Source organism: Myotis lucifugus, unplaced genomic scaffold (genome assembly GCF_000147115.1).
Source record: "Myotis lucifugus unplaced genomic scaffold, Myoluc2.0 scaffold_811, whole genome shotgun sequence".
Taxonomy (NCBI): domain Eukaryota; kingdom Metazoa; phylum Chordata; class Mammalia; order Chiroptera; family Vespertilionidae; genus Myotis; species Myotis lucifugus.
This window is the reverse complement of record NW_005871859.1, coordinates 42,744-68,412: the sequence shown is the minus strand read 5'-3', so window position 1 is coordinate 68,412 and position 25,669 is coordinate 42,744. Positions and strand designations below refer to the sequence as shown.

Below are 25,669 nucleotides of genomic sequence, written 5' to 3'. Positions count from 1 at the left end.
GGCAGTGGCTGAGTGCAGTCAGAAAGCCTCAGCTGTCGGTAACTGGCTCTGAGACTCCCGCACAGAGCACCTGCTGAACCGCTGGTCTGTAACAGAGCCGAGCCCCTGTGGCCTGAGTGAGGATTAAATGAGATAAAGCAGCAATGCAGTAAAGCCTGGCTGTAAACACTTGAAAATGTTCCATCATCATCATCACCACTATCATCACCCTAGGAAGTCAAAAGCAATTATGAAACTAGATCCAAGGCCCCATGTTCATTCATTTAATGAACACATTTGTTTTTTATTAGAATATCTCCCCAGAATTCCCTTATCATGTCTGTCTCCCCTCCTGGGCCTTTCCCCCAAAACCATCAATTAGGATCGCAAACACTGAGATCAAAGGAATGTTTATTACAGCACTTATGGCCTACCTCCTCCGTAAGTAAAATCTGTAGTGGAAAGGAGGACCATGACAGATACGGGAAAGAGAATAGTAGGAAGGCTCAGGGATTAGTACCCTCATCGAACTCAGCCCCCCTCCCCCGCTCCCTTTCAGGTGTACTAACAAGGTGCCTGGGACTCCCACTGGAGAGGACGCAGTAAGACCCCTGCTACAGGATCTCAGAATTTAGGAAGGCAGCGGCGGGGTGGGGGATTGTTGCAGGTTCAGCCTATGACCCAGGTCCAAAAGTTCCAGCCTTCTCTGCCACCTCCAGGGCTAACTTCAGGTTCTGTTCAAACAGCTCACACCTACACCGGGCCCAGGAGGCACATGTAAGGACAAAGTGCGAGGCTAAGGCTCTCTCCCCACTTTGGGTGCAGAGGCAGAGCCAGTGAAGTGCCTGCTTGAAGGCCATACTTTCCAAGGAAAAGTCATTGGTTTCTTAAATAAGTAAAAGGCTACTCGCTCGTTTTATTTTTAAAAAGCCCTATTATACTTCAAAGTGACTTTGGAGAAGAGCACACAGGTTGGGGCAAGAACTTGATCTGGGGAGTGGGACTACCTACCTGATGGGCATTTCCAGGGAGTAGAATGGATTCTTGAGGGCAAAGTCTGAGTAAATCTCATAAATCTTTCGGAGTAGAGAGTCTATTCCAGCTTGCCTAGGGTCTGCCAGCACCACAAACTTGATTCCTGGAGAGGGGCCAGGAATGGTTACCAAAGGGTAGAGAAGGCACAAACGTCATCCTGTGTTTGTATAGCACTTCAGTTTTGCAAAGCACTTTCATCAGCCCATTTTCGTTTTATCCCTAATTGCTCCACAGAGCAGAAAGGCAAGATTTTAAATCCGTAAGTGAGACCAAGAGTTGAAGTGACTTTATCACATCACTCAGCTGACTGAGATGAGGCTTTGAGTTTTAGCTCTATCACTTACTTCTGGAATTGGGGGTCCCTCAGCAGAAAGTGCCAGGCAGGGGACAAACTCAGGCAATTTTCAATTATCTGCATTAAAAGGGAGTGAAGCAATGGAACTCATGATCCAAAGGTCACCACTTGGCATTCAAATTTCATTTTGAAACAACACTTACACCTTCCAAAATGTGTGCAACATGAGATAACATTAAGGTGAGTTTTACGTGTGCACAAAATAACCAGGGCTGAGCATACTGGGTGGTGTGGACAAAATCAGCGTCAGATTAAATATTAACTAGCTTTGGATTCACAAAACAAACAAACAGATGTGTCCATGCCACTGCCCCAGGAAAAGCCACCCCATCCCACTGCTTCCCAAAGCTTTGGTCAATCCCTTCCCCAACCCCTCCCACTGCATCCCCTTGGCCTATCTGGAGACGCATACCTGTCAGGGTCTGGAAGCAGTGCAGCTTGAATGTGTCTGTCTCCAGCATCTCAATGCCTGAGCTGCCCTGTTCAGGAGACAACTGGGAGCCGATTGCGAACAGCCTATTTGCAAAGGAGGCAAAGCTGGGGATGCACCCACTGCTGTCAGGGAGGAGTGCTTCCCCAAACCTCCCACTGAAGTGATCCTCTCTGCTGAGGAGTTCACATTACAGCTGAAGGCAGGCAGAACGGGCTGCGGGAACAAAATTTCTTTAAAGTTCACTCGAATTCTGCAAGGATTTTATAGCAAGTCCTCAAATAACATCGTTTATTTTAACTGATGAGATGCTGTAGGAACTTTTGTTCATATCAATTGACCTGTGGCAAAACAGGTTTCATGATACAATTGACACTTAAACAACATGGGTTTGAACTGTGCAGGTCCACTTATACACCATTTTTCCCAAAAAATATATAGTCGGCCTTCCTATCCCAGGGTTTCAAATACAAGGATTCAACCACCTCTGGATCAAAAATAGTATTTTCAATCCATAGTAGGGGATTCCTGGATGTAGAGGGCCAACTGTCTGCATTGTTGTATGCTGTTTTATTTATTGATTTATTTTTAGAGAGAGGGAGGGATGGAGAAAGAAACATTGATTTGTTCCAGTTATTTATGCAATCACTGGTTGATTCTTGTATGTGCCCTGATGGGGATCGAACCTTCAATCTTGGCATCTGGGCGATGCTCTAACCAACTGAGCTACCCAGCCAGGGCCTGTTCTACCCAATTTTATACAAGGGACTAGAGAATTCACAGATTTTGGTGTCTGCAGGGGTCCTGAACCAATCCCCTGCCGACACCAAGGGATGACAGTAGTTGTTTTGGAAGTCAAAAGTTATTTGTGTCGGGCTCACACCCCTAAACCCCAGTGGTTCAAGGTCAACTGTACCTCCTTTTGTTTACTGCTGCAGAACCCACTGAGGAGGTTAAGTGAGGACTTATTGTATATCCATACTTTGCTATACAACATTTTACATTAAGAACTTTGGGTAGAGTTAACACTGGGGCCCACCATGTGACTCAATGGTTGAGCGTGGACCTATGAACCAGGAGGTCAGGGTTCCATTCCAGGTCAGAGCACATGCGGGGGTTGTGGGTTCCATCCCCAGTAGGAGGCGTGCAGGAGACAGCCCATCAATGATTCTCTCTCATCATTGATGTTTCTACTAGTATCTCTCTCTCCCTCTCCCTTCCTCTCTGAAATCAATTAAACTTAACAATGGGAATGTTACTTACCCCGAGGCTAGCATACCCACCACAGCTCATACTGTGGTTGAGAACAGAAAAAGATCCTAAAAATCTTTTAGATCAACTGCCTTACTATGAACACTTGGAGTGCGGGTGAATTTCCCGCCAAAATATAAGATGGCTGTCTTTTGGTTTTGTTCCATCCACCAAAAGGGTGGATTACAAACAAATATTTGGTAATACGCAGTTACAATCGGCCCGAGTTTACACGTTTCCCGCACTCCACCGCAAATCTATATGAACCGAGTTAAAGACGGCTCCCGCGGAGTACGCGCAATTCACGCGAGCTGACTTAACTCGTTTCCCGCACTCCAAGTGTGAACATGGCGAAATGGAGGTTCCGAGAAGCTGACTTAAGCGACAGCACACCAATGCCAGTACTACCTAAAACCTGGCCGAACTGAATCAGTTGTTCTTTTCCTAACACAAGAATCAACGACTTAAAAGTAGAGAAAGGTAAGCACTGCCGCTCAGGAGACCGCCTGCCCACGGAGCAACACCAACCCGCCAGCCTAAGAGCCCAGGGCAGGCAGGAGGCACTGGGCAGGGTTGGAGGACTTACGAATGGAACATGGAGGCCAACATGAGCTTCTCATTGGAGGTGAGGCGGGGCCGGCCGAATCGCACGGACACGGGGTAGTTGGCAGGGTTGCCGAGGTACTCCAGCACCTCTTTGCCATCGGCCGTGTACTTGCCGTTCACGTCCTTGCCATTGATGGCCAGCACTGCGTGGCCCACTGCAGAGGAGCGGCGAGGGTCAACGAAGCCCCATCCCGTGGGTTCCGCCAAGGGAACAGGGACGCGACCCCAGCCCCAGGCCACCGCCGCGGGACCCCTCCCGAGCCCAGCCCCAGGCCACCGCCGCGGGACCCCTCCCGAGCCCAGCCCCAGGCCACCGCCGCGGGAACCCCCCACCCTCCTGAGCCCAGATCACCCCGGATGCCGTCGCGCTGGCCGAGCCCCAGGCCACCGCCGCGGGAACCCCCCACCCTCCTGAGCCCAGATCACCCCGGATGCCGTCGCGCTGGCCGAAGGCAACTAGCACTCGCTCATCGTGTAGCTTGAGCAGCAGATCAAGCGGGTAACTGAACGTTTTCTCAGCCTCGGCTCGTGGCGCGTAGCTGTCCAGATGGTAAATCAGGCCGCCGGCTTTGTTCACCACGTACACACTGAAAATGGCCATCGCTGCGCCGCGGCGGCGAGCCGGGCACTGGGCGGCCTGGCGGGACCGCAGTCACTGGACCCGCCCGCCCTCACTTCTCCGCCCGCCGCAGGCTGCGCTTGCGCAGTGAAGGCTACGCGCGGGGGCGCGACGCCGGAAACTAGTTGCCTGGATTGATAACGGCTTTTCCGGCTCCTTCCGGCTCTTAGTGCCAGGGCTGAGCAGCGGCTGCTTCTTAGCCAGCGGTACAGCTCGACGAGGAAGGCTAGGTCCACGCACGGTAATCGGAGACCAGCGGCTCAGCCCGCTTCCGCTTCCGACTCCACTGAGGGGCGGGGCCTCGGGCGCCCTCCGCGGGCCCCGCCCCTTGCCCCTTGCCCCGGAAGCGCTCGCCGGCGGGGACGGCTTCTGCGCCTGGTGGGGAGCGGTACTTCCTCTCGGGCCGACATCTTGGCGAGGCAGCAGCGCATCCGTGCTCTCCGATTCCCGCGATGGTGAGTCCGGCCCTGCGGCCCGGACGCCGGCGGCGCTGTGTCCGCGCGGTGGAGGCTCCGCGGGAGGGACCCCTGGGACTGCGGGCTGCAGCCTGGGGCGGGCGGCCCCGCTCACCACGTGCTCCGCTGGGGACCGGGCCGGGCCGGATCGGGTGCGGTAGTGGGGGTCTGGGCCGCGCTAGGAGCCGGCGGTATCCCCATTTTTCTTCAACAGCCGCCCAAGGACGACAAGAAGAAGAAAGATGCTGGAAAGTCGGCCAAGAAAGACAAGGACCCCGTGAACAAGTCGGGGGGCAAGGCCAAAAAGAAGGTAGGAGTGAGCCCCTCTTAAGAGTAAGGGAAACGGGCGCCCGTCCCAGATGGCCGTAGCAGATGGCGTTTAGCGTTTTGGGGTGTAGAGTCAGACTGCTAGAGCTGAGGCGCCTGCCGCCATCCTCGATTTTCCTCCTCATTTGAAGAACGGGGTGTGGTGCATGCTACTTGGAAATTCAACAAATGTGCTTAAAGACATTTGTTCTGGTGCCTCGCGTGTAACATTCTGAAGAGTCCAGTGGGACTTAACCTCTACCCCAAAGTCTAATTTATGTGATGCCATTAAAGGTTACCAGGGTCTCTTTTACCTTATATCCTGGCTAATTATTTGGATCTTACTTTGTAGAGTTTCTGCATATTCTGAATTTCCAGGCCCAGGAACCTCAGTCCCGTCACCCTCTCAGCCCTGCCAATACAGGGGTTGTCTGGGAGAGCGAGGGGATTCTATCAGGAGCACTTACCCTTCCTTCCTTTTTGTTTTTGTGAGCAGAAGTGGTCCAAAGGCAAAGTTCGGGACAAGCTCAATAACCTGGTCCTGTTTGACAAAGCCACATACGACAAGCTCTGTAAGGAGGTTCCCAACTACAAGCTCATAACCCCAGCTGTGGTCTCCGAGAGGCTGAAGATTCGCGGCTCCTTGGCCAGGGCAGCCCTTCAGGAGCTCCTTAGTAAAGGTGAGAGGGGAATATTGCACTGAAGTGGTTTTGCACATTATTTTTAAAATATATTTTTATTGATTTGAGAGAGGAGAGATAGAAACGTCAATGATGAGAATCATTGATGGGCTGCCTCCTGCACACCCCACACTGGGGATGGAGCCCACAACCCGGGCAGGTGACCTCCTGGTTTATAGGTCGATGCTCAATCACAGCAGCTGGGCTGCACAGTAAATTGTCATGACCATGTTAGCCATCTTAAATCTTTTAACTGGAATTTAAAAAAAAAAAAAGGCTTAGGCTAACCAGTGGTGGTTATTAATATGATTCTGACATGTCATTTTTGTGCTCTGGCCCTCGAGGCAGTTTGGTGGCACTATGTGTAGTGCCTAATATGGAAGAAGTGCTGTGAGGGTGGCCATCTTGAGCAGATGGTGGGTCCCTAATTAGGTTATCACCCAGAATGTAGGCATGTCTGTTACTAAATTCATGCTCAAATTCAGCAATTCTGTTTTATGAAGGGGTATAACAGCATTGCTATATGAAAGCCTTGTTCTTTCTCCTTAGGACTTATTAAACTAGTCTCAAAGCACAGAGCTCAAGTGATTTACACCAGAAACACCAAAGGTGGGGACGCCCCGGCTGCTGGAGAAGATGCATGAACAACAGGTGAGCAAGAATCCAGGGGCTCACGGTGCAGGAAGTATGTGTCCTCTTTATAAGACTGATGCTTTTTAATTTAATTTTTTTTTTTTTACAGATCTCACCGGCTGTACATTTTGAAAAATAAATCTTTATTAAATCAGTAAGTGGGTATGTCTTTTTCCTAAGCGAGGCAGTCACAAAGGTAGTGGGCGGGGCTGGATTTGCTGACATGGCTTCTAAGCCTTATGAAACCATTTTCTTTGACTGCTGTTTGTTCCTTGTTGCAGCTTCAGTTTTGAATTGATGCCTGAAAGGAAATGAAGGGTTAACAGGGCAAAAGGATGACATTTCCAAAGGGGGGGTGGTGGTGGTGGGTTGGGGTCCTGACCCTGAACCCAAACCTGGATTGCCAGCGGCGTCCATTGTTCCAGACCCGGCCAAAAGAGGGCAGCCAGCCTGCACTGGTGCTGGAGCTGTGGTCAAAGTTGGCCCCAACTCTGTCTGGAGGGAGTTTCTTCAATTTCTGTTTTTCCTCTGTAATGATAAGTAAATGATTTTATTTGAGTAGGAAGATTTAAAGAGCCCCCACTGCCATTCTTGAGTTAGTTTGCTCACTTTCTTTAAGAAATTCTTCATAGGAAGGTCCTATTTGTTGGTTCCCAGAGCTGTGTTCCTCATCTTGGGCCATCCAGGGCGGTGTGGCACCTGGAAAAGACCTGTTAGTTACTTTGAGAATGACCTGTGCTGCATGTACCAACACTTCCTTTTGTTGTTGAGGACTACTCCACTTTCCATTTGTTGAGGCATATTGTTTTCAATTTGGGGCTACTATGACCATTTGTGTATAAGCCTTTCTTTACTCTTGGAATGGCTGGATCATAACATGTTTAACTTTAAGGAATTGCTTGACTGTTTTCCAAAGTGGCTGTGCCATTTTACATTGCACCAGCAATGAGTAAGTTCTTCCAGTACATGCCCAGTCTTTCATGTAGCCATTCTGAAGAACATCTTTTTATATGCCTTTACTGAGTTTTGAGTTCTTGATATATTCAGGACCCAAGCCCTTCATCAGATGGTTTTTTCTTTTCATTCCCATCCTGACCCCCATACCCTTTGGAAATCATCAGCTTGTTCTCTATGTGGGTCTGTTTTTGTCTTGTTTTTTTTTTTTTTTTTTCCAGATTCCACATATAAATGAGATTGTATGGTAGTTGTCATTTTCTGACTTATTTCACTCAGCATAATATTCTCTAGGTCCAAATGGCAAGCTTTCGTTTTTATTGCTGATACACACATCACATCGTTCTCCCTTTATCTATTGATGGAGAGCTAGATTGCAGTTAGTGCTTTATCTTAACTTTATTTCTCCTGGTGGACTGTGCCTGGTGCAATACCAGGCTGATGCATGGAGTGGATGGAGCAAGTTCCTATTCCATCTCCCTGCTCCAAAAGTCCATCTGATATATTGTCCTCAGATAAAGGTCACATAAAGGATGTATCTGTATTAAACTGGTCGACAATAGATACTATGCCCTGGCAGGGTAGCTCAGTTGGTTAGGTTGCGGATTCCATCCCAGTTGGGGCACATATAAGAACAAATGAATGCATAAGGAACAACAAATCGATGTTTCTCAAGAAAAACACAGTTATTACACTTGATCTTAACCAGAAGGCCAAGAAGCCACTCAATTTTGCTTTTTAAAAAAATTACCTCTTACAGTTTGAGAAACACTTACCTGAGTGGATGTTACCAAGTCCTGGTGTGTCCTGTAGTTGGAAGTGGAAAAAAAACACCCTAGATATAGAAAGCCAAGAGATAATAGGATACTCACAGCTAGAGAAAGGGCAAACTTTGTAGGAGGTGGGTGGAACCAATGCCACAATGCTAATTCTGTGCCCTGTTGATGCTAATTCCTAAGAGCACAGTAAACCGTTGCAAGTCCAGTCCACAAGAGACTCATGGTCTTCATAGAGAAGATGTGCCTGCTATATGCCAGGTAAACAAAACCCTTTTCTCACAACATACATGTTGGGAAGAGAATAAGCACAAGTTACATTCACAGACTTTTACATGGTACTATGTCCATTTATACGAGATGACTTCAGATAAGCCTTCCAGGAAGTGTGACATTTGAGCTAAAATCTGGAGGTAACTAGGTGATGAGGAAAAGAAAGCATGTTTAAAGCAACAGCAACTGCATGCGCACAAAGGGAAGAGCACAGTACAGCTGGAGTAAAGACTAAAGAGAGGCCTGGCTGGTGTGGCTCAGAGGTTGAGCATTGACCAGGTCACTGGTTTGATTCCCAGTCAGGGCACATGCTTCGGTTGTGGGCTCCATCCCCAGTATGGGGTGTGCAGGAGGCAGCCGATCCATGATTCTCTCTCATCATTGATGTTTCTATATCTGTCCCTCTCCCTTCCTCTCTGAAATTAGAAAAAAAGACAAGACAGCAGGTGATGCGATGATTTTGTGTGTGTCGGAAATAGGAATTCAGGGGGGAGGGCTAGGAACTATTTCAAGAGACCAACAATGTACTGAGGTCAAATGGACATACTTGATAGGATTGGAAGATGGAGGGGAGAGGATCTGCATCTAAGCCTATTGGAAATGCAGGAGGGGGTTAATTACAGATGCCTGTGGGACACCTGGGAAGGTAATAAACTGGACCAGTGGCTTCTCCAGATGATATAAGTTGGGTGTTGGTACTCCTAAGTGGTGGTGGGGACAACAGGTGTGGATGGAGGGTGAGAAACACTACTAGAAAACAATTCGGCAAGAAAACCCTGCAGTGCAGACTGGGTAGGAAACCTGGGAGAGATGGGTGTCTTGGGAGCTGAGGGGCATCTGTGCTTTCCTGGCTTGCTTGTCCATTGTACCTGATGACCAATGAATGTCAGAGGTTGTCCTGTCTCCATCCAGTCAAGTTCTGGGGCAGGTGGCAGGTCCAAGTATAAGGGCCACTGTGAGGTGGAGGTTATTTGACTGAAAAAGACAAAACAGGAGCCAGGCTGGCAAATGAGGTCCTCGATCATGAGGACAGCAAAGATGCGATTTGTTCCCATATCCCAGCCAAAAGTTACAGAATGCTGCCCTAGCTGGTTTGGCTCAATGATAGACCATCAGCTTGTGGACTGAAGGGTCCCAGGTTTGATTCCAATCAAGGGCACATGCCCAGGTTGCGGGCTTGATCCGCAGAAGGGATCGTGCAGGAGGCAACCAATCATCACTGATTCTCTCATTGATGTTTCTACCTCTTTCTCCCTCTCCCTCTCTGAAATCAATAATCCTATATAATAAAAGAGAAACATGCAAATCAGTTGTCCCTTCACTACGCTCAAGCCATGCCCACCTGCCAATCAGAGCGATATGCAAATTAACCCGACGATGGCGGCAGCCATGGAGCTGGAGGCTTGGGTTGCCCCAGGTGACCTACGGAGGAAGCCAAGCTTCCCGCCTGCCCTGGCCTCTGCTGAAGGAGTGGCTGGGGGCCTGGGTCACAGGGAGCGGGGCAGGAACTGCTGCATCACCATGGCAGAAGTTCCCACCCCATATACGCTTGCTCATTCACTTACTCGCTCATTCATTCACTCATTCACTTACTCATTTATTCACTCACTCAGCAAACACTCCCAAGTCCCTGGCACCAGGCCAGGCACTGAAGGTGAAGCAGGATAAGACAGAGCTATGTGCTCAAGATGTTAGTAATTCAGTAGAGCGAAGCAAGCACATGAATGAGGCAGTTGTACACACAGACGCACTGTACTGGGTTCGGTGAGGGCTGTAACTAATGCCAACTTTGTTCTCTTGATAAAAATGGGGCCTCAGGAGCCAGGCCGCCCCAAGCCTGTAGGCCTGCGCCTAGGCCCTGAGTGGCCGGGGTCCCGGAACATGACAGAGGGTGCAGTTTGGGCTGAGGGTTCTTCCCCCCCCCCCCCCCCCCCCGCACGAATTTCGTGCACTGGGCTACTCGTACATATATATATATATATAAAAGTTACAGAGTCTAACAGGTCAAAACTCTCAACAAGATTCCCCTCCAATCTTACCTGGTTGTCCCTTTCCAGCTTCCAGGTGCCGAAGAGCCCTCTTCTGGGTCTGGCACTGCCTGAGACTGAGTTTGATTCAGGAAAAATAAATGTGTCTAGGATGCTTAAGAGTCTACCTAGGCCATGCTCCCACCCTCCAGCAGGAAACAAATTGGCATATGGAGGGTACTGCCCATCTTGCAAACTCCCCTTCCCCCTCCGTCTCCCAGCCCTCCCCACATCTTCTCCACTGATAAGGCCTGACCCCTAGTGGACAGGTAAGGGAATTCAACCAGAGCAGGTGAAGCATGGAGTCCATGAGTTTTAGAGCTGACAGGTGAAATGCTGGACCTGGGAGAACCAGGAATCAGTGGATTTGGATACTGCTCTGGCTTCTCCAAGGGAAACCAACCTCTAAGATGGACCGAACCACCTCCTGCCGGCTGTGCTCCACCTCTCGAATATGAGCTGCCATCTGTGGGAGAGAGGTTGCTTAGATGGGTACAAGATCATGGGGCTGGGTCCCTTTAACTTACCTCTTTGATCACCTCGTCCTCTTTTTCCTCATAGGAATCCAAACCTTTTACCATGGATTTCTTGAATCTAAAAAGAAAAAGGGCAAGTCAGCCCAGAACCTCAGGCCCTGCCAATTGTGAAAAGATCCTCAGTAGATAATGTTTTCTTTAAATTTTTAGTAATTTCAAACTCACAGAAAGAAAATAGTACAATGAACACCTGTGCACTTCTCATCCAGACTCACTGTTAACATTTTTTCATACTGGCTCCACTTCTCTTTTATACACACATTTCTTTTTTGCCAAAGCAAAAATGGATTTTAGACATCACGAGACAACTCTAAATACTTCAGCATTCATCTCCTGAGGGCATCTATGGAACCATGAAACCATTACCACATTTATGAAAATCAATTACTCTTTGATATTCAAATTATCCCATATGTGGCTATTGAGACCCTCTTCAAACCAGCTCTTGTCCTCTGGACCACTCCATGGCTCACCGTGTACTTTCCCTGCTCCAGCCTGAAATCAACTGTTCTCCAATGAGATCTGGTTTCTTGCAGTGGAAAGTCGTATTTAGAAACAAAGAGCTGAGTGTTAGTCAAGTTCTTACTGCTCCACAGGTGTCACCTACAGCTCTTTCAGAGGACAGAGCTCCGATTTCCTTAAATGAAAATTCATACTGATACCTCCCAACCAAATCCCTCCATCCTACTGGTCTCTTCCTTCTGCCATACTGAAATCCCCAGCTCCCGACAACATCAATAGACAGTTTACTACTGAACAACATGGGGGTTAGGGCACCAACTCCTGCACAGTTGAAATCCAGGTATGACTACAGTTGGCCCTCAGCATACGCACTCGCAACTGGGGAGTTGGCTCTTTAACAACATGGGTTTGATCTGCGCTGGTCCACTGAAAACGTGTATAAGTGGACCCATGCAGTCCAAACCCATGTTCAAGGGTAAACTGTATTTAAAGTTACTTTATCCTACAACACACACACAAAAGTATCAGAACACCAATATTACTATTAACAGTAAAACTAAGCACAGCTCAAGATTTCTTTTCAGTTCTTTAGTCCTTAGAAAATATCCTTCTAAGATGTACAGTCAGAATGTTGTGTACAAAAGTTACTTGAGCCCTAGCCGGTTTGTTTCAGTGGATAGTCCTGCCTGTGGACTGAAGGGTCCCAGGTTTGATTCCGAGCAAGGGCATATGCCCAGGTTGTGGGCTCAATCCTCAGTAGGGGGTGTGCAGGAGGAGCCAACCAATGATTCTCATCATTAATGTTTCTATCTCTCCCTCTCCCTTTCTCTCTGAAATCAATAAAAATATGTATTTTTTAAAAAGTTACTTGAATTCTTATTCTTTTGTGATTGTTATCAATTTGATTTATAATTAGGGAAATTTGTCTTTGCAATCAATTTTAGGATCTGTTTTCTAACTGAAAAAAAAAAAAATTTAAATCCTCACCCAAGTATATTTTTTCCATTGATTTCTGGAGAGTGGAAGGGAGGGAGGAGGGAGACAAAAACATCAACGTGAGAGAGACACATCAACAGACTGCCCCCCACAACATACCCCCACTGGGGCTCAGGAACATGCAACCAAGGTACATGCCCTTGACCAAAAATCGAACCCGTGACTCTGGTGTGCGGGCCAACGCTCTAACCACTGAGAAAACAGGCCAGGGCTCTAAATGAAATTTTAATTTGTGGGGGAACAGCTCTCCCACGGTGCCCTAGCAGCCCTGCATGTAGTCGCACAGGCAAAGCCTTGAACTGCAGTTTGTCAGCCTTGACTGAATGCCTGTGTGATCCCAGAACACAAGAGTTCAGGAGGCCTGGAAGGCACTGAGGCCATCTCCACCCTCTCTTCCCTGGGAGGCTGCCATGAGACAGTTTCTCACCAACCCCCAGGTTCCGATGAGGTTCTGATGAGGTCCAGGCTTTCTGCCCTGCCCTCTCAGAGCAGAGCTGCAACCTGAGAGCCATGCAGCTGCACCTTCAGCCGACACCTGGCTCCCAGCCACTCCCCACATTCATGCTGAGGTCCCCCAGCCCTTTCTGTTTCAGTGTGGTCCTTTCTGGCAAGCTGGACAAGGACCTGGGAGGCTGGCACTTTGGGCTTACTCCCTTTGCTCTCTATGTAAGTAATAAACTGTCTAAACCTAAAAGCGGCTCATTTTATCATTACTGGTCAATCAGGCTCGGTCTTGTCTGGTCTTATGTGTGGTCTTAAAATGTATAAGATTAGCCCTGGCTGGTGTGGTACAGTGTTGGAGCATCAGCCCATGCACTGGAGTTGCAGGTTGTATTCCCAGTCAAGGGCATGTGCCTGGGTTGGGGGTTCACTCCCTGCCCTCTGGTGGAGCACGTGTGGGAGGCAACAGTTGATGTGCCATCCATGTTTCTCTCTCTCCCTCCCTCCCACTCTCTTTGAAAAGCAATGCAAAAAATATCAAGTGAGGATTAACAACAAAATTTATACAGTTAAAAGTCAAAACTATCCTCCAATATAATAAAAGCCCAGCTACTGAATGGCAGAACGACCAGAACAACCAGTCGACCAGTTGCTATGATGCACTGACCACCAGGGGGCAGACAATTAATGCAGGGGCTGCCCCCTGGAGGTCAGTATGCTCCCACAGCAGCCGATCCCTGCAGGCCACGCCCCTCACCAGTGCATGAATCCTGTGCACCAGGCCTCTAGTATTTAAATAAATTCCAAGAGTCTGTCCTCATAATTCTCAATCATAAACTTTTCTGCTTAACTATCCTTCAAAAACCCTATGTGGCTGGGTAATGAGACGTGAGTGCTCTTTGGCCTCAGATTCCCATCTCCTAGTCTGAGCCACAGGTGTGAAAGCAGGTAGTGGGATTTAAGCATTTCTTTCTTTTTGTTTAAGTTATTTTATTTATTTATTTATTTAATATATTTTTTTAATTGATTTCAGAGAAGGGAGAGGGAGAGAGAAACATCAATGATGAGAGAGAATCATTGATTGGCTATCTCCTGCACGTCCCCTACTGGGGATCCTGCCCAAAACCTGGGCATGTGCCCTTGACTGGAATTGAACCCAGGACCCTTCAGGCGGACGCTCTATCCACGGAGCCAAACCAGCTAAGGTGGATTTAAGCATTTCTGATCATTCCCTCATTATCCTTCACACTGAGTAGAAAGGAATAATAGATACCAAGAGATATCATGAGTTTTTCTGTAAGGGCTCCACATTCATAATCTCAATATGGTCCCAATACAAGTGGTGTCATGCGGCTGCCTGTGACCTTTCCTGGAGGCAGCCAGCACTCACACTCCCTCTGGGCTGACCAGTTTCCCGCACCTCCGTTTCTAAGGGTCCTCCAGAGGCCGAGAAGGTCTAAAACTATTAAGAGTGGGTACTGGGTCTGAAATCAATAAGAAAATATTAAAAAAAAAAAGAGTGGGTACTGGGTGGGCACTTGTATTCATTGTGCCACACTTAATTGATTAGAGTCAACCTTTACTACCTATTCTCTATTTGCTAAATCCCATCCCCAACTAGATTATAAACCTCTCAGACGTGTCTTATTTCTTTTGTGTCCAATATAGTACCTAGAGTAATGAGTCCTTTGAAGACAACAGACACTTATACATTCTTTACTAAACTTTCCAACTAAGAGGAAGCTCTAGTACTTGACACAGATCCAGAGAATTCACATTCTGCCACTTCATCCTTCATAAGCAGCGACTTACTGTGCATACTCTTGAGGGGAGATGAGAAACTTCTCTTTCATCTGAAACTCAGCCTTGTTCTCCCACCAGAATCGGTTTGTTGCTTTCTTATGCTCTGGGCTGGGAATAGAGAATATGGATAATCTCAATGATAGATTATAGACTATTGCTCAGATATTAGCCAGGCGCTAGGTAAGTAATGCCAGCTGACATCTGGGAAGGCTGGCAGGGAAATAGTCACATCTTCTAGCTGTCCGGTCTCCGTCCTCAAATAACAATGCGAGAACCCGAGGAGGTGAGTGACGGGAGGTGACTTCGAGCTGGCCGCCCTGCTGGCTTTCCCAGCGAGACCCCCCACACCGCTGGGGCCCTGCAGCCCTAGCCTAGGGGAGGCTACCTCTAAGGGTGGCCATCCATCCCCCGGGTCGGATCCTCCTCCCACGTGTGCAGGCGGACAGGCCCGCGGAGGCCCCGGCCGGACCTCACCTGGCCAGGTGCTCCAGCAGCCCCCCGTGCAGCACCGTCAGGCTCCCGTGGCTGAGGTGTGTGCGCACCTCACAGCCGCAGCACAGGCACCAGCAGCGCCGCTCGTGCTCGGGCACGTACCGCTCCACCTGCGCCGAGCGGACGGCCTTGCGGGCGGCCTCCACCTGCGGGAGAGGCGGGATGACCGGAGGAGGCCAAGTGGGAGCCCGAGTGGGGCTCCCGAGCGAGACGCCCCAATCCCATCGGGTCCTCACTGGTCTGCCCGCCCGTCCCCAAGCCGCCCGCCCGCACCTGGGGCAGGAGCCGGTCCAAAGCCGCCTGCAGCTGCCGCCGGTGCTTGCGGCTGTAGACGTGCCCGCGGCCGCAGAAGAAGGTCTGGCGGCACAGAGGGCAGCGCTGCGCGGGAGCCATCGGACCGGGGCGTGGGAAAGCGATGCGCGGCAGGTCCTATGCGACCCGTGACCCCTCACCCCTGGGGGCGGGGCGGGGCGGGCCCGTCTGCGGCTGCGCGGCCCCTCCCCCCGGCTCCCCTCCGCTCATGCGCTGTGGGCCGTCAATATCCCGTGGTGCCGCCCAGCCCGGAAGCCGCCAGAAAAACGAGCCACAAAAGGCCGGGAAAGGGGATGGCGTGCAGGTGCGGGGAGGAGCTCGCCAGCAGGCGGCACTGCCGAAAACCACACCCACCTCGGGGTATTGTCGACCCCTATTGGGCGACGCAGCGGACCTGACCTAGTAACGCAGGGTGCTCACGTGTGTCCAGCTCCGCACGAACTGCCGCAGTGATGCTCACGGAACCCTATATGGCTGCCGCTGTTTCTTAGAATGCTCTGTTTACTTACTAGAGGCCCGGTGCGTGAGATGCTCAGCCTGGCCTGCGCCCCTCGCAGTCGGGGACCCCTCGGGGGCTGTCGGGCCTAAACCGGCCAGGGACATCCCTCTCGCAGTCCCCCTCTCGCAATCAGGGACGCTGCACGCACTGGTGACCATACTTTTCATACAGGTGACAGGCATCTTGCTGCTGTATGGGCAGCTACATTTTTTTGCCCTGATTATAAAAAGTAGTACATAACATGATCCTTCTGAGGCAGTGGTACCATTTTCCCCACCTTATGGGTGGAAAAACTGAAGCAGAGAGAAGTTAAGTAACTGGCTTTGTCACACAGTTATAAGTGTCAGAATCAGGGCTGACCAGAACATGTGCAAGCCAGAGTCCATGCATGTCATCGCTGCATCATCCTGTTTTTTCAGTGTTAGAGTAGCCTTGCCAGGTTTTGATTTTTAAATCTAAGCGACTGTTTCCAATATATAGGGTAGGGTCCCTAGGCCTGGTTGGTGATCAGGGCCATCTGTGGGGCGACCGGCGGGCAGGGCAATGGGGTGGGGGGTGTCCCGTTGGCACCCACCTTGGCTGGCGGCCTGGCGGCCTGGCATCGCCTGCTGGCTGGCCCTCCCCTCCCATGACCCCCTCCCCCCCACACCCATCACAGCCATCGGGTCATCTCCCTCTGGGGGTTGTGGGGGCAGACACTCAAGCTGGTTAGGGGCAGCTCCTGCTTGAGCGTCTGTCCCCTGGTGGTCAGTGCATGTCATTCCGCTGGTCAGTTGATTTGCATATTAGGGTTTTGTTATATAGGATTTTAGAGAGAGAGAGACCGAAATTGGTTGTTTCTTATGTGTACCCTGACTGGGGATCAACACGCAACCAACTGAGCTACGGGCCAGGGCTGCGGTGTACTATTGTTATGGGCATTTTACAGGCAGGAGAACTGAGGCCGGGTGAGGAAGGAACGGTGTAAGGTTGCAGGGGTGCTAAGCAGGGGAGGCAGCACCTTGAGCCCGTGCTCTTGAGCACCTCGGACTATGAGGAGCACAAGCTAAGGGCGGCCATCATCTAAGACGTGATCACAGCCATGCCCAGAGGGCGTTGTGAGCATCACTCCTGTGAAGCAGTAAAGGGGAAACTGTAAAGGGTACAAAATCATTCCTGAGGGTGAGCAGAATTTTCAAGCTGTACACGTGTCAGTCCAGTGACATTTTTATTCATTCTTTGCAAACCCTTCTCTTAGCATCAGCAGCCATCCTGTCTGTCCTGCTCCTAAGCCCTAGGGTGGGCCGAAGGTGAGCTGCTTCTTTCCAAGGCTGAAGTCCTCAGGTCCTGACCTCCACTCCAGAGTTCCTCCACAGAAGCCTGGGGCCTAGCGCAGACCTGACTTAAAGGATGAGCAGGCAGAAGTGGCCCAGAGTCACAAATCCCTTAGATTTGTTAGGAGTACGGAGTACTCACCTGGTGGGCTACAGTGTCTGCGGGTATATACACAGTCAACTTTACATAATTCAATTTTTTTAAAAAAAAGAAGCTGGAATGGGTTCTTTGTTGTTAGAAAACCCCTATTAATGACGTCAGACTATGCCCAGAAGAAGAAACAAAACTGATGCACAAATATAATGAAATGCCCAACATTGCTGGAAATAAGAGAAATGTAAAGTTAAAGCAACAATTAACAAAGACTTTAAAAACAAAACATGATGCTCATGAGGCTGCTGTGAAATTGGCACTCTCAGTACTGATAACCGAGGCTTGGCTCAGCCTCTGGGGAAAGCGTTGCATCAAGAGCCTTAAAAAGCTTCACATCACTTGACAGAGTGATTCTCATTCTGGGAAATTTATTTTAAGGATATAATACTAAAAGAGAAAATGACAGAAAAGAGAAAAGATATCAAACTTTATTTACAATAGCAAAACATTAGAAATAGCTTGAATGTCCAACAATAGCAACATGGTTGAGAAAACTGGGTCATAATATTGGAATATTATGCAATTGGTTCTGTAATGTTTATTGTCCTACCACTTACTACCTGTATGAACATGGACCTGTTACTTAAGCTTTTTTTTAAAATATATTTTTATTGATTTCAAAGAGGAAGGGAGAGGGGAGAGAGAGACAGAAACATCAGTGATGAGAGAGAATCATTGATCAGCTGCCTCCTGCACACCCCCGACCGGGGACCAAGCCCACAACCTGGGCATGTGCCCTTGACCAGAATTGAACTCGGGACTCTTTAGTCCACAGGCCGATGCTCTATCCACTGAGCAACACCAGCTAGGGCATGTTACTTAAGCTTTTAGTGCATCAATATTTTTGTTGGTAATGAGAATAATCTCTTAGGTTATTCAGAGTATCACTTAGGTAATACTGTCTAGATCATTGACTGGTAATGTGTTCAGTAAATTTTAACAGTTATAAAAAATGTTTATAGCAATGTAGGTAAGTATTTATAATGTGAAAATGGGATATAAAACTATGGTATTAGAAAAAATGTATACAGAAAAACAATATTCATTTAAAAGACTGTGCAAAAGAAAAAATATTGGGAAAAATACACCAACATATTAATATAGTTGTCTGTATGTAAAGTAATTTTTTCTAATAAGACTTTCTGTGTTTTCTAAAAATTTTTAAATTGATTTTAGAGAGGGGGGGAGAAAAAGAGAGAGAGAAAATCATCAATTTGTTGTTCCACTTATTTATGCTTTTCATTGCTTGCTTCTTGTATGTGCCCTGACTGGAGATGGAACCCTTAACCTTGGTGTGAGGCTCTAACCAACTGAGCAATCCTGCCAAGGCTTTTAGGTTTTCTATAATAAATAGTATAAATGAAAAAAATCCAATAAACTTAAGTTGAAGATTGTACAACCCAGTGAATATACTAAAAATATTGAGTTATACACTTCAAATCGATAAATTGTTTAGCCCTGGCCAGTGTGGCTTGGTTGGAGCATCATCCCATGTACCAGAACGACCAGGGCACATACCTAGAATGTGGCTTCTATCCCTGCGGCGCATACAGGAGGCAACCAATGGATGTATCTCTCTCACATAAACGTGTCTGTGTCTCTCTCTCCCTTCCTCCCTTTCTACTAGTAAAATCAATAAGAGTTCTTTTTCTTTCTTTTTTTGTTAATCCTCACCTGAGGATATTTTTCCATTGATCTTTTAGAGAGTGTGGAAGAGAGGGAAAGACAGAGAGGAACATCGATGTGAGAGAAACATGTAGATTGGTTTGCCTCCTGCACGCTCCCTGACCAGGGCCTGGGCCAGGGAGGAGCCTGCAACCAAGGTACATGCCCTTGACGGGAATCAAACCCGGGAACTGAAGGTCCAATGCTCTCTCCACTGAGCCAAACTGGCTAGGGCAATAGAAGTTCTTTAAAACAAAGAGAAAAGCTTTTCAAGTGTGGGAACCTGCCTTGTTCATGTCTGAATCCCTACAACTAACATAAAGTGGTCTTCTATACATGTTTGTTGAATTAAGTTACTATGAACAATAATTTCTGTCACATTTAAAACCATATCGAGCATACTGTTTGCTGTTTGTTTTTTTACTCCAAAAATGTATTGTGGATATCTTTCTATAAATACTATCTATATCCTGATGACTATCAAATGTATTTATACCTTCAGCTCAGATGTATCGTCTCAACTCTGACTTATACTAGTAACAATTACCTACTTGACATAACCACCCCGATTTCTCAGATTCTAAACAAAACTGCTTAAAAACCTGCTGCTCTTACAGGTTTTCTCTCATCATTCACCCCATTACTCAAACCAAAAATCTGAGTCTTGCCTGGCCAGTGTCGTTCAGTGATTGATCGTTGACCCATGCACCCGGAGGCCACTGGTTTGATTCCCCGTCAGGGCACACGATTGGGTTATGGGCTTGATTTCCCCCTGGGGGCGGGGAGGCATGCAGGAGGCAGCCAATGGATGTTGATGTTTCCATCGCTCTCTCCCTCTCCCTTCCTTTCTCTCTAAAATCAATAAAAACAAATTAAAACAAAACCAAAAAAACCTGAGTCATTTTTTTCTCTTCCAGCATCCAGTCAATACTACCTCCAAGATTCATCATCAAATCAGCATGCTTCTCTTCATTTCTACTGCCACTGCCCAGGCACACCTGGCCTGCTGCAAGCAACTCTCCACAGGTCTTCCTGCTTCTGTGTTGGCACCCTGCAAGCCACTGTCAGTGAGTGGCTAGATAGGATCTTATTTTTAAAATCGATTGGTCGCCTCCCGTATGTGTCCTGACGGGGGACTGGGAATCGAACCCAAAACCTTTTGGTGCACAGGACAATACTCCAACCAACTGGACAAGTGGCTAAGCATGATTTTTAAAATAAAATCAGGTTATATCATTTCTTCAATTATTTCCCACTGTCCTTGACACCTTTTCTTCCCAGCTTCAGCCTGGATGAAAACGGTGGGAGGACCCATTTTGGGTTTCACCACGTCCCTGGCACCTGGCAAAGGGGCTGGCACATTGAAAACTGAAAACAAATCATTCGATTGGGGGCGAAACGGGGGATGGCAGATTTTTCTCAGCATCACTTTCCCACAAAGGCTGTGTTGTTTGCTTCTTTCTTGCGGAACTGTCGCTCTTTTGGATGCACTTGTGACTTAAAGCAGACATTGGCCAGAATGTGGACAGGGATGAGGATGTGCAGAGCGCAGATGAAGTGGACAGATTAAGGCCAGAGCAGATGATGCCCTCTCCTGCGTGGGAGTGGGATAGACCAGGGAGGTAGGAGAGGGGCTCTGGTTGCAGAGTGCTGGGTAGGCCCAGAGTGAACGGCACTGATGCCCTGGTCCCTCCCCCCATTCTTCCAGGGGATGCCACATAAAACTAGCATCCAGCCCTGGCCGGTGGCTCAGTGGTTAGAGCATTGCCCTGCAGACTGAAGGGTCTCGGGTTAGATTCCGGTCAAGGACATGTACCTCGGTTGCAGGCTCGATCCCTGGTCCCAGTGGGGGTACGTGGGGGAGTGAACCCATTGATGTGTCTCTTTTGTCTCGATGTCTCTCTTTCTGTCTCTCCCTCTCCCTTCCACTATCTCTAAAAATCAATGGGAAAAAATATCCTCCGGTGAGGATTAACCAAAAACAAAGAACTTAGCATCCAGACAGTCCAGGTGGAGAAAATCAGCACAAAGCATCCGCAGGCAGATTGGGGAAAGGTAGTTCTCCACTTGCTCTAACAGGCGTCTGCGTGTGTCTATTCTTTTCCTTGGCACCAGTCACTTCTCTTCCCATCCCCTCCCTGCTCTTTCCCACCTCCTTGACATGCCCTTGTGCCTCTTAGAAGCATCATCACCCCCCACCCCCCACCCCACCCCACCCTACCTCCTGCAGGGCAGGGCTGGCTCTGAGCCCTTCTGAAGTACTAGCTGTTATCTAGACCTGGAGACCAGACCCAGTGCTCCCCTCCCCTGAGGAGTCCTCCCCACTCCTCCAGAGCTAGCTGCTGTCTTCTCTGTGCTTCCAGAGAACATGGACCTGCCTGTTAGAGAAGCTGCGAGTGACAATTCACAGCAAACTGTGCACTCTTACTTCCTAGGCTCTGGGGTTTGGACACAAACCTGACTTACTCCATTGTCTTGTTCTCACTGATTGCCAGTGTCAGTGTGGGTGGTGCCTCTGAGACAGGGGCTTGGTGGAAAACATTATTTGGTTTCCTGGTTCTCTCTCCCATCGGCCTCAACACCCTAGGAATTGAGCCAATTAAAAAAAAATCTTTAGTGTTGAAATTATTACTTATTACATATGTCCTCTTTTATCCACCCCCACCCACCACCCCAGGCCCTCACCACCCCACTGTCTGTGTCCATGGGTTATGTATATATTAATACAAGGTCTTTGGTTGATCACCTCCCACCCACCCACCTTCCCTCCGAGATTCCGCACTCTGTTCCCTGCTTCCATGTCTCTGGGTCCCCTCCGTTCATCAGTTTATTTTGTTACTTAGATTCCACATGTGAGTGAGATCATGTGATACATGTCTTTCTCTGATTGGCTTATTTCACTTAGCATGAAACTCATTAATTTCAGAGAGAAAGAGAAAAATCAATGATAAGAATCATTGATCAGCCCTAGCTGGTTTGGCTCACTGGATAGAGCGTCGGCCTGGGGACTGAAGGGTCCCGGGTTCGATTCCGGTTGAGGGCATGTACCTTGGTTGCAGGCATATCCCCAGTGGGGGGTGTGCGGGAGGCAGCTGATCGATGCTTCTCTCTCATCGATGTTTCTAACTCTCTATCCCTCTCCCTTCCTCTCTGTAAAGGATCAATAAAATATATTTAAAAAAAGAATCATTGATCAGCTGCCTCTTGCACACCCCTACTGGGGATCAAGCCTGCAATCCAGGCATGTGCCCTGATTAGGAATTGAGCCCTGACCTCCTAGTTCATAGGTTGACATTCAATCACTGAGCCATGCTGGCCAGGCTGAGCCAATAATTTGTAAGACTATCTTTACCACCCTGAAATGAATCTTACTGATAAAATAACCTACCTACACATATTATTTTATTTTTTTATTTATTATTATTTTAAATATATTTTTATTGATTACAGAGAGGAAGGGAGAGAGAGAGAGAGAGAAAGGAACATCAATGATGAGAGAGAATCATTAATCGGCTGCCTCCTGCACAACCCACACTGGGGATCGAGCCCACAACCCAGGTATGTGCCCTGATCGGGAATCGAACTGTGACCTCCTGGTTCATAGGTCGATGCTAAACCACTGAGCCATGCCAGCCGGGCCACATGTAATTTTAAAAAGAGCAATATAGCCCTGACTGGTTTGGCTCAGTGGATAGAGCGTCAGCCTGTGGACTGAGGGGTACCAGGTTCGATTCCGGTCAAGAGCATGTGCCTTGGTTGCAGGCACATGCCCAGTGGGGAGTGTGCAGGAGGCAGCTGATCGATGTTTCTCTCTCATCGATGTTTCTAACTCTCTATCCCTCTCTCTTCCTCTCTGTAAAAAATCAATAAAATACATATTTTTTAAAAAGAGCAATATAGTCTGGCCGGCATGGCTCAGTGGTTGAGCCTCGACCTATGAACCAGGAGGTCACGGTTGGATTCCAGATCAGGGCACATGCCATGGGGCCTGAAAGAAGCAGCCAATTAATGATTCTTGGTTAGCATTAATGTTTTTTTAATATATTTTGATTTTTTACAGAGAGGAAGGGAGAGGGATAGAGAGTTAGAAACATCGATGAGAGAGAAGCAGCGATCAGCTCCCTCCCGCACACCCCCCACTGGAGAAGTGCCCGCAACCAAGGTACATGCCCTTGACCAGAATCGAACCTGGGACTCTTCAGTCCCTAGGCCGACACTCTATCCAGTGAGCCAAACCGGCCAGGGCAGCATTAATGTTTTTATCTCCCTCTTCCTCTCCCTCTCTGAAATCAATAAAAATATATTTAAAATAAAAAATAATGGAAAATATGATGATTCTTTTAAAAGTAAAATAAATGGAGCAATATAATGCTCTCATTTTAATAGAACAGAAAAATGAAGGGAGAAAAACTTACAATATCCAATGGATAAACTAGATTTGAAAGCATGAGTTGGAAATTGGCACATACTTCTAGTGATAGCTTAGATTTAAGAGGTATTTCTTTAAATGGCTATTGAAAATACTTTTTCTTTATACTGGCTACCTTGAAATAATAACTAAATATTTGTTTATACATACATTGTGGGAAGTCATCCATTGTCTTCTCTATCAGAGGGGTGTGGACACGGATCCCGGAAGGCTGGTGACCCTTGAAGCCCTGGCGGGCTGTGCACCCACTGTTAGTCCAGACAATGGTAGCTGAAGCAACCTCCCCATTTATTATTATGTGAATCCTTCCTGATGGGCTAGTCTGCCTGTTACTGGAAATTGCCGGCCTAAGGGCTATGCTATGGGTGTATCCCAGATCAATAAGAGGTTGGCGAGGCCTGAGCACCAGTGGAAGTCCTTCCCCTTGAGTTGGACTTGCCCGCCTGGTCCCCCAATATTTCCAAATTATTATTTCTTGTCTTGTCTCTTTCATTTGCGTGCGGACCTCTTCCAGATCCTGAACCCTGAACCACGCGGGACGTGGAGGGAAACACTCAACAATACATCTGGTATCCCTGAATACAACAGACCCAAACCCAGCGTCACCAACACAGGCCTGTGGTGCTGGTGACCTAAATGCGAGGGCAGCTTTGCTATCAGTGATTTTTCCAACATGGCAGACAACTCTTGGTAAAATTCCAAACCAAACAGTACAGTCTTCATTTTACACAATAGTTGCATTCCTGGGAAATCCCGTGTATATTAAAACGGTGCAATCCTTTCTGCTTAGGTGCTTGGCTCAGGTCAGTATAAATGGCCTGAGTTATGGGGGTCAGTTCTTCAGGGTGAGAAATTGCCTCCTACTTGAGGCCATCTGACATTCCTGGGTCTGACTTCCAATGTCCACAACACCCCCAAACCCTCTGGGCAGCCATATCCCCCACCCCCACCCCCGCCCAGTCAGCAAGTGCCCCTGGCCCGGCACGTGTTCACTTCTGGTATGTGTTTGGGAGTGAACACAGGAGCTTGGCGCAGAGGCGGAGGTGGCCAGGGTGGGAGTTGGTATGTCGCCAGACTGTGCAAATCCAGCAAACGGCCTTTCTTCAAAGGCAGGGATGCTGGTCTGGGAGAGCACGGCCCTGCCTTTCCAGGAACCCCACGTTTCAGAGACCAGGGAGTGGCAGTCAGGGTTCACAGTGAGGCAGACTGCAAAGGATTAGGGGGGATTAGTGGACAGGAAATGAAGTTTACTCCTTAAATAGGACTATAATGACCATCACACTCACAGACATGACAAGAAAAATTGTATATACTCCTGAAGGCGGCTTTACGGATTAAACCTGCAAATGTATGTCAATGATGTCTAGTCTGTTGTAAGTCCTCGATGTTAATATGCTGGACACGGGACTTCCACTCTCCCTCATTCTATTTAGATCTTAAATCAAATCTGCATTTTTAGTATCCTCATTTTGCATACAAAAGATACCAAAGTTCAGCCTGGCCGGCGTGGCTCAGGGGTTGAGCATCGACCTATGAATCAGGAGGTCACGGTTCGATTCCCAGTCAGGCACATGCCTGGGTTGCAGGCTCCATCCCGGTAGGGATCTCATCATTGATGTTTCTATCTCTCCCTTTCCATTTCTTTCCGAAATATATATATTCTTTTTAAAAACAGATACAAAGTTCAGAAAAACTGAGAAAATGTGCTGAAGAAGATACCGTGCAGGAGGCCAGCCACCTGCTGAGCTGGGAGTCACAGGTACAAGGCCAGCATGTTGAGGTGCAGGTGACCACTGAGAGCTGTTAAGTGCTCAGAGTCGATCCAGGCCGTGATCAGCCCACCAGCCTCCTGGAACAGGGAGGGTCCTGACGAGATGACACAATGGACGGAGAGTAGCGACCGTTGATTTCGCTTCCGCTGTGAGCCAGGCTCAGCATGAAGCTGTGCTCCATCCCCTGGTTTTCCACTCGGGCACGAAGAGAGAGGCATCGTGGCTCATCTTCCTGACCGGAGCTGGAGGTGATGGAGGAGAGGTGGCCAGGGCGGGACTTGGTATGTCGCCAGCTGAGGGAGTGCCTGCCTGAGGAGGGTCCTTCCGAACAGACCCAGAGCTGTGGCCGGCAGGCAGGGCGGGGAGGGACAAAGGGGAGACGGCCTCAGCCCCAGCTGCCTGCAGGTCCGGGGAGG

The 25,669-nt window shown here is 48.5% G+C and overlaps 3 protein-coding genes across 5 annotated transcripts; 1 reads left to right on the top strand and 2 right to left on the bottom strand.

Annotated features, from left to right (window-relative positions):
* Window positions 1-373: 373 nt before the first annotated feature.
* Window positions 374-4,450, bottom strand: TRAPPC4 (trafficking protein particle complex 4). Its single transcript, XM_006106354.3, has 5 exons — window positions 4,083-4,450; window positions 3,637-3,811; window positions 1,782-1,885; window positions 991-1,117; window positions 374-732 (listed from the first exon to the last, which is right to left on the bottom strand). Exons 1-5 carry the CDS (start codon window positions 4,255-4,257, stop codon window positions 654-656), a joined length of 660 nt encoding a protein of 219 aa, XP_006106416.1. The 5' UTR covers window positions 4,258-4,450; the 3' UTR covers window positions 374-653.
* Window positions 4,451-4,573: 123 nt separating this feature from the next.
* On the top strand, window positions 4,574-6,507 carry RPS25 (ribosomal protein S25). The gene is made up of 5 exons (XM_006106353.3): window positions 4,574-4,730; window positions 4,945-5,040; window positions 5,533-5,716; window positions 6,266-6,367; window positions 6,459-6,507. The coding sequence occupies exons 1-4, from the start codon at window positions 4,728-4,730 to the stop codon at window positions 6,358-6,360; spliced, it is 378 nt and encodes a 125-aa protein (XP_006106415.1). The 5' UTR covers window positions 4,574-4,727; the 3' UTR covers window positions 6,361-6,367; window positions 6,459-6,507.
* Window positions 6,472-15,576, bottom strand: CCDC84 (coiled-coil domain containing 84). Of its 3 annotated transcripts, XM_006106351.2 has the most exons (11): window positions 15,383-15,576; window positions 15,092-15,255; window positions 14,627-14,725; window positions 10,907-10,973; window positions 10,783-10,845; window positions 10,392-10,456; window positions 9,222-9,327; window positions 8,080-8,110; window positions 6,959-7,048; window positions 6,745-6,877; window positions 6,472-6,650 (listed from the first exon to the last, which is right to left on the bottom strand). In XM_006106351.2, the coding sequence occupies exons 1-11, from the start codon at window positions 15,500-15,502 to the stop codon at window positions 6,587-6,589; spliced, it is 1,002 nt and encodes a 333-aa protein (XP_006106413.1). In that variant the 5' UTR covers window positions 15,503-15,576; the 3' UTR covers window positions 6,472-6,586. The 3 variants fall into 3 exon arrangements, 2 of the variants coding, with proteins under 2 accessions (XP_006106413.1, XP_023602964.1); XM_023747196.1 differs by lacking the exon at window positions 10,783-10,845; XR_002827127.1 differs by lacking the exons at window positions 6,472-6,650; window positions 6,745-6,877; window positions 8,080-8,110 and having other exon boundaries at window positions 8,176-9,327.
* Between the last annotated feature and the right edge of the window lie 10,093 nt (window positions 15,577-25,669).